Source organism: Dryobates pubescens, chromosome 25, assembly GCF_014839835.1.
Source record: "Dryobates pubescens isolate bDryPub1 chromosome 25, bDryPub1.pri, whole genome shotgun sequence".
Lineage (NCBI taxonomy): Eukaryota > Metazoa > Chordata > Aves > Piciformes > Picidae > Dryobates > Dryobates pubescens.
In genome coordinates, this window is record NC_071636.1 from 6,667,756 (window position 1) to 6,681,176 (window position 13,421).

Genomic DNA, 13,421 nt, shown 5'->3' on the forward strand with positions numbered 1-13,421 from the left:
GTCTCCTTGGAGCCTTTTCCTCTTCAGACTGAATGGCCCCAACTCTCTCAATCTGTCTTCATAGAAGAGGTGCTTCAGCCCTCCAATTATCCTCTTAGGAGTTCTTAACATTATCAAGAAATATGTAGTTATGTTCCACTTCTCTGTTTAATATTCCAGCTGCAAACACCAGCTGTGGGCTGCCACTGAAAATGTTAAGGAAGACTCCAATCTACACCTGTGGGACGTACCTGGTGATGTTGGTTCCACCCCCAGGTGGATCAGGCAGTTCTGCAACACGCTCCCTCTTTGGGGGAACAAGTGCTTTGTCATCTTTAAAAAGTAAGGCAGAGACACTTTGGATTTGGAAGGCCTTGGTTTTCTGAAATACAGGAAAATTCTCTGACACTTACTGGAGACTTTTTTTCCCTCTGTAGTTCTTGCTTCCAGCCTGGTGTTCAACATTTCGGATGGGCAGTTCACGAGCAGAGCAGATCTCATTGATGCTGCAGGAAGTTCTCTTGGACGTGGTGCTCTAGTTCCAGGACTTGGTAAGCAGTAGATCTGGGAATGTTTCAGAACTAGGCATATCCAGCCCTTGGGATCTAAATAACCTACCTGGATTTTCATAGAATCAACCAGGTTGGAAAAGACCTCAGAGATCATCCAGTCCAACCTGTTACCTAATACCTCATGACAACTAACCGTGGCTCCAAGCGCCACATCCAGTCCTTTTTTGAGCACCTCCACCACCTCTCTGGGCAGCACTTTCCAATGACAAATTACTCTTTCTGTGAAGGACTTTCTCCTCACCTCGAGCCTAAACTTCCCCTGGTGGAGCTTGAGACTGTGTCCTCTTGTTCTGTTTTATTTTGCAGGAAGCAACTCTCCAGTTGTTGAGTTTCACTGTGGAGAAATGTTTGTCTGCCTGCATAGTAATGTTGAAATTCAACAATTGTGAAAGTTCAGAATTCCCCAAAGGAATTTCCACTCTCTTGCTTTTGTGGTTTCAGCTGCACACAAGCTCAGGAAAAGGTTTTTTTTCTACAGCAGAAAAGAATCTTGAGAGGGGGGCCTGGGTTTTATACCTTGTTTATGCTGTAAGGTGCTACAAAGTTCTGAGTATTTAAGAAAATGTATTTTTAAAAAATCTTGAGATAAGCAGTTTTGAATCCTATTTTAAATGCTGGGGATGCATGGACATGAGTGTTAACCTGTTGGTTGCTGGTACTGGAGAGTTAATTTGTTTCAGTCATTCAAAACATGTGGGCAAATAGGTTATTTTTCCAACTTTTAAAGCATGGTGTCTGCCTCTATCATAAAGAATCCTCCTGTTCAGATGGAACCTTCTAGGTTCTGGTTTGTACCCTTGTCCTTTGTGCTGTCACTCAACATCACCTGAACGAGTCTGGACCCTTCTTTTTGCCCCCCACAGGGCCTTTAGCTCTTGCTGAGCATTGTGAGATCTTCTCTCAGGCTGCTCTTCTCCAGGCTAAACAGCCCCAGGTCTCTCAGCCTTTCTTCCTCCTCACACAGATGCTCCGGGTCTCTCAGCTTCTGCTGGACTCTCTCCAGTAGTTCCCTGTCTGTGTTGATCTGGGAAGCCCAGAACAGGACAAAATGTGGCTTCAGTAAGGCAGAGCAGTGAATCATAGAGTCAACAAGGTTGGAAAAGACCTAAAAGATCATCAAGTCCAACCTGTCACCCAACACCTCATGCCTACTAGACCATGGCACCAAGTGCCACGTCCAATCCCCTCTTGAACACCTCCAAGGACAGTGACTCCACCACCTCCCTGGGCAGCCCATTCCAAGGGCTAACAACTCTCTCTGGGAAGAACTTTCTCCTCACCTCAAGCCTAAACCTCCCCTGGCACAGCTTGACACTGTGTCCTCTTGTTCTGGTGCTGATTGCCTGGGAGAAGAGACCAACCCCCTCCTGGCTACAACTACCTTTCAGGTAGTTGTAGACAGCAATAAGGTCTCCCCTGAGCCTCCTCTTCTCCAGGCTAAACAATCCCAGCTCTCTCAGCCTCTCCTCGTAGGGCTCATTGCCTTTCTCTCTTTCTGTTCAGCAAAGTACAGTGCACCACTCTGCTTAGTCATGTCTACAACCCACTAATCCTTTTACTTTTTGGACCTGCTCGGGCTTGTAGGCTTTAAACCTTTCAGGAGACGAGTCTCTAAGCTGCAAACTATTTAACAGTTGGACTGTGCAAACTGTTAATTTAATTAAAGCTGTTACATTTTTACCACAAGACCTTTAAAACAAATTCTGAGGTGCTTGGATTTTCAATAGCTGAAGGAAAATAAATGTGAAACTTTTTTTTCTCTCTGCTTTTTCTAGAAATTACTGGGATCTGAGACTAGATCCAAATAATTTTCTTTGCCCTGTGGCAGCACGTTGGGGAGGAACGAGATGTTATGTACTTGTAAATAACAAGCACTGGGGTACTTACCTAAACCAGATGCTGTTGTACATTTACATGAGACATCAAAAGGGATGTGTCTTTGCTTCAGTCCTTTGTTTAAGAACTTCCCTGCTAATGTTTTTCATTCCAATGCCTTGTTACTAAATTTCTGTCACCTGAGAGAACTTTTAAAGCAAATAATTTGGCTTTCTGCCTGCTATAAAAATTCTTTACCATGGCCATGTTTGTTTGGACAGCCAAACTAAAGTTTGATGTGCAAATTACTCTCCTTTTCTTAGGTGCCTGTTATGATACTATGAATAACATGATCTGGACGTGCTCCAATGATTATATTGATCAGTGGTGCAACCCTGGGAACCAGGCCTTCCACTGTGTCTGTCAGAGGCTGGGAGTGAGTCACATCATTACAGAGCCCAAAGGTGAGGCAAAGCTAAGAGTCAGCACTTTGTACAAAGTGGAAGTGAAATGTAGGGGTTATCAGAGAATAAATACACAGAAGCTACCTTCTGAAACTTGGTGTGGAAAGCTGAGTTCATTCCTGAAAGCTTCTATATAAATCTTGCTCTTGGTTTATCTTTGCTTTAAGAAAGGAAAAAGCAAAATGCTCGGAAGTTTGCAGATTCCTGTTACCTTTAGCACATTAAAGAAGTGACATGGGTGATTCTGTTGTTTGTCATGTGGGTGGGTGTCCTGGAGTTAGAGGTAGTGATGATGACAACACCTTGCAGTCTAGAAGCAAATGTTGATCCTATAGTCTGTTTACAGACAGCATCTGAACTGCTTTCCTCCTTCCAGGGGATGCAACAACCACAAACGAGGTGATTAACCAGTTACTGCACCATGTTGGTGCCATGTGTATCCACCAACTCAACCTCCTTGCAGCCAGCAACAGTCTTCCCATAACAAACTTTTTGGGCAAGCAACATCCAATTGAAGCACATCACCTCAGCAGTATCTGTGACATTATGGAGAAAGCCATGGTGAATGGGGACACGTGTATAATACGCTGCATCCTTGTTGTCTTTCAGGTAGGAGGGCATCTCCAGTCTGCTTCACAATAAACACAAACCCAAAAGTTGGTTTAGAATACAGGCAGCCACTTGATTTTACTAAGTTTTTGATTGGGATTGCTTTAGTAGTGGCTTAGAAGTACCTGACACACCCATTTAAGAGCCCTAATTTAAATGGGATTGCCCCTTTTGCAGATGAAAATAAAATCCAGAGGAGTTACTTCCTTCTTTTTTTTCCCCCCTTTTTTTTTTGATCCAAAGTCAGTTTCTAACCCATTCTAATGATGTGGACAAATAAACTGAAAAGCTGACTGCAGAGGAATTGCTGTGAGTGATGCTGGAGTTTTTAATACTGTTGTGTTGCATTTTTCTTAGGTGGTTTTTAAATTCTTCTTCAGCCCACAAACGGAAAGGAACAGGGATATTGTCAGGAGGTCTGGCCTCTTACTTTGGCAATTGCTGATGGCACCAAGGGATCAGATTTGCTCTGAAATCCAGAAGGAGGTTTGCCTAGCTATTAGGTAAATATCTGGTTTGTCAAATTAAACTTAACCTTGGTGATTTGAAAATGCTGTAACAGAGGAATATGCAAATTCCATTCAGCAGTTTAACCTAATAGAATTTAGGCAGCATACTTTGATCAAATTATGATAATCTGTAGCTGTGGAAGAAGGGAAATACAGTGTGTTTGTCATCATGACTGTGAAATAACAGGTGGTAATTAGTTCTTTTCATTTGTTGCTTGTTGTTTTCTTTCCTTAGGGTCTTTCTTTCATTGTTTATTATAATATAGTTGCTAAGGTAAAGCAAAGTTTCCTACCTTTTAGTGATGGCTCACATGGCTTCCATGTTTAATCTAATTTATTGGTGGTCTTGAATAGGCCCAGCTGGTGTTGTCAGCTGTAACACCAGCATTTGAAGTGACAATACTGAAATTCACCTCAATAAAAGGAATATAAAGAGGAAGCAGAGTGAGTAATACTTAAAGATTGCCATAAGACTGAAGGGAAAAACAGGGCAGTGAGACTCTCTGGAGAAAGTCTGGTTTATGTTTAGAGAACAGGAATCTATTTTGGTAGAAGAGTGGGCATTATGTCTTTGGGCTGGCACACCCGGTCACCAGACACTTAAAGGATGGTTGCTTTAGCTCCACATCATATTAGCTACTGCATCTCTTGAACCTGATGCTGTGTAATTTCCTGTCTTTGGCTTGTCAAAATAGCAGAAAGAGTAAGTACAGGACAAGGAGCAAAAAATGTGACTGTGTATCATGAAAACCAGATAATGCAAATCTCAAGGACAAGGAATGCTGTCTCAAATGTCCTAAGTGCAGTTATAATCTGCTTTCAAGTGGGAAGTGCTCCAAACGTTAAGAGCAAAATCTTCTGATGATCAACCTGCATTTTTCTGTGTGTGAATCACAACCTTCAGAACTTCAGTGGCTTTCTGCAGCTCTGTGAGGGAAGAAGAATAGCATGTCTTTGGTATCCTTATCTAAAATCTTCAGGGTCTTGCTTTTTGACAGGGAAAGTGTATACTGTCAACTGCAAGGGCAGCTGCTGCACTCTCCCCTTGTTTAATTAACCCTGTATCCTCCAATGACTTGTAAATAAAACAGAGGATTTGGTATTATCTCCTTCCTCCTGTTTCCTCATTGAGGGATTCTGGTACCAACAGAAACCTCAAACCTAGCTTGCAAAGTATGATAATTCCCGATGCCTGTATTACAAGGTGGTCAACGTGAGGCAGTGGGAGGGAAGCTTCAATAATCTCTGCTCTCTGTGTGAAGCTGAAAAACACACCAGTTTTCTGTTCTGTGAGTGTGGTGCTTAAAAGGAAAGGGAAGGAGAAAAGAAGAAAAAGTCTGTGTAATAACTTCAACACTTCAGACAGTCACGAAGTGCTCCTTTTTAAGTCATTGTCATCTTCTATCTTGATGTGGTAATTCATGTGGAAAGGACAGAGTTCATCACAAGTTAGAAGGGAAAAATACCTCCACAAGGAGTTTTTAGGCATAATTATGTTGTTTCCCAAATGCTAGTTCTAGAATCTTCTGCATAGCTTAAACTGAGACTTCTCTAAGGAGCCACTCTTTAATAAGTATAAAACTGTAACAGCAGTGAGTTCTTGCTTACTGCCTCTTTCGATTTCCATTGTTGGTGTATCACAGATAAGCCACAGCTCTCATCCCAGCACCAGAGCTGAGCTGTTCTTTAAGCCATCATCCAGTTTTGGCTGACATCTCTGTTTCTTGAACAAATGATTGCGCTGTCACATATACAAGTGATTAATGTGAAGTTTCTCTTAGGGAAGCAAATAGCTCTTGAAGAAGCTTTGGGACTTAACATATAGTTAATTACAGGAGGTTTCTGGAGCAAGCAGCTGCTTGTTTTCTGACTAATAGAAATGTTAAATTATGGAGGATGCCTTTCTGAGTTAGAAGCTGTTGCACAGGCATTCTAACTGTTACTCAGATACTAAGCTGAGATTCTGTGATGCCATTTTTCATATGTCCATTGAAATAGTTTTGTTTGCATCAAGCAGTAATATATACTTTTTTTTCTTTAGCTCTGGTTTAAATATCCTCTATCCTGGGGAAGCAGAAATCAATAATTTATTGAAACTGGTCTTAACTGAAGGTGAGAATGTCTTACTGACACATGAGGGTGTGGGTTTTTTCCTAATTGAAAACAAGAAGTGGAAATGCTTTCCAGTTTCTGGAGGGAGAACAGTGCAGAATATTAAGTACCAGTCCAATTTAAATCCATCCCCTTCTGGGAAATTAAGGAATGCTTCAGATGCAAAGCTGCTTTCTGAATGGCTGGCTGGTGAGGTGTATGTTAGGTGTGAAAAAGGAAAATCTGCCTCAATCAGGCAGCTGTTTGAAGCTCAAAAAGGATTTAAGCTCTCTTTTGTCACTGTTAGTAACGTTTCTCGGCCAGGTTGTATTTCAGAGCACCTAGTTAGTGTTACCCATGGCAATTACAGAGTAAAACCCAGAGGTAATTGTAGTCTTCAATGAAAGTAATAATCTACTTGCATTCAGCCTGAAATGGGAGTCTGGACTTAGAAGCAGCTGATGCACAGTCATTTGTTACTTCATCAGAACCTGTTTGTGCATCAGAGTCTTTAGAACTGAAACCAGTGCTGTGTGCAGAGTAAGTTTTAACAGCCTGTAGCATCAGCAGGGAGTTGGGTTACCCTGGAAATGTGGTGATTTTGGAGTAGCATAGAATTGTTAGGGTTGGAAGGGACCTCAAGTAGCCAACAATTAAGCAAGATATCTGAGGAAACACAACTAAAATTCTGTGAAATGCTGCTTTGCAACAGTGTTTGCCTTCCATTTTAGGAGAGAGAAATAGTGGTCTCTCTCAACTTCGTGACGTTATCCTGACTAATTTAGCTGAGCAGCTTCAGAACAACAGATTTGGAAGTGAAGATGATGATCACTATAGGTAAAATGCACCAATATGCTCCCCCCCCTCCCTCCCCACTTGCAATGTCTGTTTCTGTGATTTGCTTTAGGTGATAAACTTGCAAGAAAAAAAAAATGCTGCTGAAATTGCTTATCTTCCTGGCAGTGGGACCTGCAGCTCTGTCTTTGGGTCTGTAGTGGGTAGAGTTTCCTTAGGATGAGGGAGAGAAAGGTTTGACATTTTAGGTGAAGCTTTGGAGGCTTCCATAGAGAGGTTTGGATTTCTTGTTCTTTACCATGCCTCTGGTAAATGTGGGTCATAATTTATAAAGCCATACCTCTCCCTATTGCTGTGTTAGGTGACTTTTGCAGCAGGGAGACTGTCAGTCCCAAGTACCTGTCCATGCTGTGAGGAGTCTCTTTATATTTTTTAGGCCAGTCACTAGTGGTGTGCCCCAAGGATCAGTGCTGGGCCCCACGCTCTTTAACATCTTTATTGATGATCTGGATGAGGGCATTGAGTCCATCATCAGTAAATTTGAGGATGACACCAAGCTGGGGGCAGGAATTGATCTGCTGGAGGGTAGAGAGGCTCTGTCCAGGCCTGGACAGGCTGGACAGATGGGCAGAGTCCAGGGGCATGAGATTGAACACATCCAAGTGCCGGGTTCTGCACATCGGCCACAACAACCCCATGCAGTGCTACAGGCTGGGGTCAGAGTGGCTGGAGAGCAGCCAGGCAGAGAGGGACCTGGGGATACCTGTCGATGGTAGACTGAACATGAGCCTGCAGTGTGCCCAGGCAGCCAGGAGGGCCAACGGCATCCTGGCCTTGATCAGGAACAGTGTGGCCAGCAGGAGCAGGGAGGTCATTCTGCCCCTGTACACTGCACTGGTTAGGCTGCACCATGAGTCCTGTGTCCAGTTCTGGGCCCCTCAGTTTAGGAAGGATGTTGACTTCCTGGAACGAGTCCAGAGAAGAGCAACAAAGTGGGTGAGGGGTTTGGAACACAGCCCTGTGAGGAGAGGCTGAGGGAGCTGGGGTTGCTTAGCCCGGAGAAGAGGAGACTCAGGGGTGACCTCCTTGCTCTCTACAACTACCTTAAGGGAGGTTGTAGACAGGCAGAGGTTGTCTCTTCTCCCAGGGAACCAGCACCAGAACAAGAGGACACAGTCTCAAGCTGTGCCAGGGGAGGTTTAGGCTGGAGGTGAGGAAGAAGTTCTACACAGAGAGAGTGATTGCCCGTTGGAATGGGCTGCCCAAGGAGGTGGTGGAGTCCCCATCACTGGAGGTGTTCAGGAGGAGACTTGATAGGGTGCTTGGTGCCATGGTTTAGTTGATTAGGTGTTGTTGGGTGATAGGTTGGACACGATGACCTTGAAGATCTCTTCCAACCTGGTTTATTCTATTCTATTACAAGTCATAGATTTATATCAGCACAGTGCAGGAAGTCACTGGTAATGCTTCACTGCTTGTTGTTAAACGTTTCAGGCTTGGTTTTCCTTTGTGTTCAAATCTCTGTTTGTTTTGGTTTCAAGTAATTTGTGATGCAGCTTGCAGAGACTTTTGAGATGCGCTCTGCAAAATGCACCATAATTAGACTATTAACATTTTGCACCATTCTTGCATTTTTTGAAGACTAAATGATGAGCTGTTGCACTACATTCTCAAGATTGTTGTCCGAGAATCTTGTGTCTTAATCACCAAGTGCCAAACTGTATCTAAAGATGATTTTCAAAGGCTTCTTTCAACTGTGCCTGTAAGTAAAATGTATTTTGATTAAAGTATTTTTTTGCTTTTGGCTCTTTTCCCTCCTTAAAGCTGCCTTCTCTGAGTGTATAGAGGTGGAACTTGGTGGTTGTGTGTCTTAACAAAGAGAGGAAAAGAATGTCTTTTGTTTGTGCTGTGCAGGGAAGGAAGGAACAATTTCTCAGAGCAGAGTAAATGCTAACACAGGTTTATAGGTGGATATGTTTTCCAATTGCTCTGGCAGCTGTTACGATTTAAGGAAGGTTTTTTTGTATCAAAATCTTCCAAGCTTAAAACCCAAGATAAACCCTTTATGTGGCTGTGTATAATGATGCCTAAGCAGAAAGGATTTTCATTTACAGATGAAGCTGAGTGAAAGTTGGCATTGTTTAATGGTAAAAGCATGTACAGATGTTTCCAACAGGATCAGCTCCCTGCTTTGGCTGATGGCAAGGCAGGTGACGCTGGGGCAGGGGACAGGCAGTCAGGGCCTGTGCTGCAGGAGGGTGGGAAAGGAGTAGCAGCGTAGAAGTAGCACCTTCAGGAATGTAAAGTGAATTTCATTCTGTGGTGGGAATACCTTGTAAGAATTAGTTAATGTTGCAGTATTTAAACATTCCATAATGTTGCATATGTGGATGAAATGGTTCTGCTCCTTTGTTTTGCAAGTTATTCCACAAAGTTCAGTGTTTCGGCAGCCAGTTTCTCCTCTTAAGTTCTGTGTATTCACAAGCTTCTCTTGAATCAACAAAGAAAATTCCTGTTCAAGGAAAATTAAGTTTATGCTTTGCTTGTGCTTTCCCTCAATGTTTCCCTCCCCCCCTTTTATATTTCAAAGTCCAGGAATTAACCTGACTCAAGGTTGATGGCAGGGGTTAGATGATGTAAAGTGTGCTTATTTATGTTAAAGGCTGCATCTTCCTGTTTGCGGTATCTGATGGCTGTGCAGAACCACCTCCTCAGTAACACTATTTTGATTAAACCTGATGAAAATGATGACAGTGACAGCTCCTTACAGGGAGAGACATTGAAGGTACAGGTAAACACCAAGTTTTATTCTAGTATGGCTCTCTACAGTCAGTGTTCCTGTGACACCTCTTGTTTCTACGATGCATTCCACTTACATATTTTCTTGGTTCTTTTCCTCTTGGTATTGTTAAATAACTGGAGGCAGATGTTTCTCCTGTTCTCTAGATAGTCTGCAGTTGTTCTGTGTTCAGTATTCAAGCTTGGGTTCTATATTATCAGGGAGAGCAGACACTGCCCTTCCTAAGTATATGTATAATGAGGTTTAAAGTCTATTTTAATTAATACAAACTAGTAAGAAAATTCATCTCCAAATCACTCTGGTGGTGGTTGAAAAAAATACTTTTTAGCTATAAATAGGAAAGGGTTTTCCTATTTATAGGCAAATGGCTCCTGCATTTTTGCAGTCTTAAAATTATTACTTAGAAAACTTATCTGTTGTCTGAAATAACTTGACTAATATTTGTGGCAAGGGCACTGTTAAGAGGACAGGCTTTGTGGATAGGATAGTCTTAAATGAACTCATAGAAGCCAGATTTGTCCCAGCATGCAGGCTGTCTTGTCACAGCAGTTGTTAACAGTAACAATTCTTCTCTAATGGTATTGACTTTTGAATTTCTGCTATTGTTTGTTAAGCTGGTTTAGTCTGCTGCTCTGTGAGACTTTGTGTGCTTGCAATGTGCTACAGTTGGAAGTTATTTGTTCAGGCTCATTGAGTAAATGCTAAATATTGTGGTATTTTTCTTGTCTCACTATTCACCCATGTTCTCATTGTTCAGTTTCTCTCTCTACAGTGATCCTCATACCTGCTAGGACATTCTGTCACCAATGCTGTACCTTGGCTGGCTAACAGCTTTCTCTCCTGTGCTGGACTTGGGGATTCCTTCCCTCTAGAAACTGGATGTGCATCCAGTAAAATATGCACCTAGTTTCTCCCAGCACTTTGGGGCTTAGCATTAATCAAATTTAAGTCTTGGATGAATCTACTGCTGCAGGCCTGCCAGGTCACATTATCATTATCTTAATTTGGAACTCCATCGTTTTGTTCTCTTGTCCTTTTTTGGGAGTCTCTAAGAATTTCAATATCCTCCAACTCTTTTTGTGCCTAGGAGCTCAAGACCAGCATTTTGTCTCTTGCTACACAAATTCTGACAGGGTGTGATGAAGTCTTAGAGATGTTGCAACAAGTCACTACAGCACTAATAAACAGTGACATTTCTGATCGAGAGCAAAGGTAAGAGGAATATGCTCACCTGAAAACAGAGAACTGCTGAGTTTGGGAGTTTGTTGAACAAGCACAGCTCAAATTACTCCTTCTACGTCACTTCATGTTTGCTCTTTGCATGTGTAGGAACTGTTCCTTGCCTACAGCATTTGCTTAGCACTTCTCTTCTGAAGAATTCAGAATTAGGCTCTCTGTGTCAGTACTACCAGCTCGATAATCTGTAGAAAGCTCTAACTAAGATTTGACTCCATTCCAGTAGTATTTGTCAGCAGGGTAAGTGGAACCAAACTGGAGTCAGTCAGCTGGGAGTATTCCTGGGAGCTAGGGCAAGATTTTCAAACACCTGACTGTTAAGTCCCTAGGAGCTAGACTAGATATTTTACCCATGGCACATCTTGGGGGGTGTTACCATATCCTGCATGCCCTTCCTTACCTCCCCTCAACTCAAAAAATATATGTTAGGAATGGTATGTAAACAAAAGCTGTGACCCTTTTCTCTCATTAAACAAACACCTCCCTCTCTTTGGTGTGTTTCAGTTTCTCTTCTTTCCTGTGCCTGCAAGATTAGCTTTGTTTATTGACAATACCCAGCTCTTTGGAGAGCTTTTCAGATGGGTTTCATGATCAAATGTATTTTTGGAGATGCAGATTCTTTTCAAGTACTTTGAGCTGTGCCTGCTAGGAGCCTGATACACACACTGAGCAAACACTTTTACTTTTGATGTGGATTTTCATCCCCCACCCATGGGAGCTTATAATTTTCTAAGTAATTATTAAACTCTTGATTTACTGTCTCCTGCTCTGGCATTGTGTAGTAAGAATTGACAGAAGAGAGTAGGACACCAGCACTTGGGAGAAATTGTGGTGTTTTCAAGATACTAAGTTGGGGGGGGGGGGGAATTGGTTTTATGCAATATAAAATTGGTTTAATGCAATATAAAAGCTTAATATAAGGCAAATGCTCACATAGCCTGTTACACAATTAAACAGATGACTGAAAATAGTTGTTGCTGTGTAAACCTTGACTCTCCTTACAGATTAAAAGGCCTGGAGCAAATAACGAAGGCTACTATGCTTGGTCACCTGCTTCCTGTCCTGCTGACATCTCTGATGCACCCAAATTTGCAAACTCTAACGATGGCTGATGCCTTGATGCCTCAGCTGGTGCAGCTGGTTCTTTACACAAGCCAGGTATGCTGTTTGTGTCAGCAGTTGTACACAAAGGAAAAAAGATGTGGCACTCAAGATCTAAACCACTGTAGATCTCTGCCAACTTTCTGCTGATCGTAGTTTAAGAATTACTCAACAGCCACAAAAGATGAATGTTAAATTTGACTTGGTATAAGAACTATTATGTAATTAGTTAGTGTCAATAATGACATACAATGTTGTTGTTAATGTATTTTACTAACAAGAGCCTAAATGATTTGCTGTTCACGTGTTTCTAATGTGTGTTTTGTGCCACAGACTGCACTGCTGCTTAAAACTCAGTCTCCAGTTTTCTCAGAGCTGCACAGTTCCCCCAGTGGTGCATCAGAACAGAAAGGGAAGCTCTTACCTGATGAGAGGTGATTTTCTTTAACTTTGGGTCTTTCCATGGGATAAAATACCTTAGCTGGAATCTTCAGAGAATCCTAGAATGCTTTCTGGCCTGCATTAGGTATGCTGTGGCCAGCAGGAGCAGGGAGGTCATTGTGCCCCTGTACTCTGCATTGGTTAGGCCACACCTTGAGTCCTGTGTCCAGTTCTGGGCCCCTCAGTTTAAGAAAGACATTGAGACACTTGAATGTGTCCAGAGAAGGGCAACAAGGCTGGGGAGAGGCCTTGAGCACAAGCCCGATGAGGAGAGGCTGAGGGAGCTGGGATTGTTTAGCCTGGAGAAAAGGAGGCTGAGGGGTGACCTCGTTGCCCTCTACAACTACCTGAAAGGTGGTTGTAGCCAGGTGGGGGTTGGTCTCTTCTCCCAGGCAACCAGCACCAGAACAAGAGGACACAGTCTCAAGCTGTGCCAGGGGAGGTTTAGGCTCAAGGTGAGGAGAAAGTTCTTCACCAAGCGAGTCGTTCATCATTGGAATGTGCTGCCCAGGGAGGTGGTGGAGTCACCGTCCCTGGAGGTGTTCAAGAGGAGATTGGATGTGGCACTTGGTGCCATGGTTTAGTCATGAGGTCTGTGGAGACAGGTTGGACTCGATGATCCTCAAGGTCTCTTCCAACCTTGGTAATACTGTGATGTTGGAAGAAGGGACCTTAAAGCTGATCTAGTCCAACCCTCCTGCAGTGAGGAGGGGTATCTGCAACTAGATCAAGTTGCTCAACACCCCAGTCAACCTGACCTGGAGTGGTTCTAGGGATGGAGCATCTCATTTGACCATTGCTGTGTTTTTTGGTTTGTTTGTTGGCTGGGGTTTTTTTAAGGCAAAGCTGTAATGGTTTCTAAGAGTGTCTTAGAGGTGCATAAGCCTTTACAAAAGGCAATTAGCTCTAGCATACTTTTTTTTTGCCTGTAGAATTAAATGATTAATATCTTCAGGTTATTTGCAGAGGGTATGATTTGTTTTGTTTTCCCCCTTGCTTCAAGCATTAG

General features: G+C 42.8%; 1 protein-coding gene across 5 annotated transcripts in view; it reads left to right on the forward strand.

Moving 5' to 3' along the window:
- Window positions 1-13,421, forward strand: part of HECTD4 (HECT domain E3 ubiquitin protein ligase 4) — a 95,202-nt gene that overhangs the window by 28,227 nt on the left and 53,554 nt on the right. For 2 of the 5 annotated variants that reach the window (XM_054173109.1, XM_054173111.1), the window contains exons 9-20: window positions 160-321; window positions 417-530; window positions 2,690-2,830; window positions 3,207-3,439; window positions 3,797-3,942; window positions 5,990-6,060; window positions 6,771-6,876; window positions 8,476-8,596; window positions 9,497-9,625; window positions 10,722-10,846; window positions 11,875-12,028; window positions 12,305-12,405. In XM_054173109.1, coding sequence (XP_054029084.1) covers window positions 160-321; window positions 417-530; window positions 2,690-2,830; window positions 3,207-3,439; window positions 3,797-3,942; window positions 5,990-6,060; window positions 6,771-6,876; window positions 8,476-8,596; window positions 9,497-9,625; window positions 10,722-10,846; window positions 11,875-12,028; window positions 12,305-12,405 — 1,603 coding nt within the window. The remainder of the gene's footprint in view (window positions 1-159; window positions 322-416; window positions 531-2,689; window positions 2,831-3,206; window positions 3,440-3,796; window positions 3,943-5,989; window positions 6,061-6,770; window positions 6,877-8,475; window positions 8,597-9,496; window positions 9,626-10,721; window positions 10,847-11,874; window positions 12,029-12,304; window positions 12,406-13,421) is intronic. The other 3 variants (XM_054173110.1, XM_054173112.1, XM_054173113.1) reach the window with 2 other exon arrangements.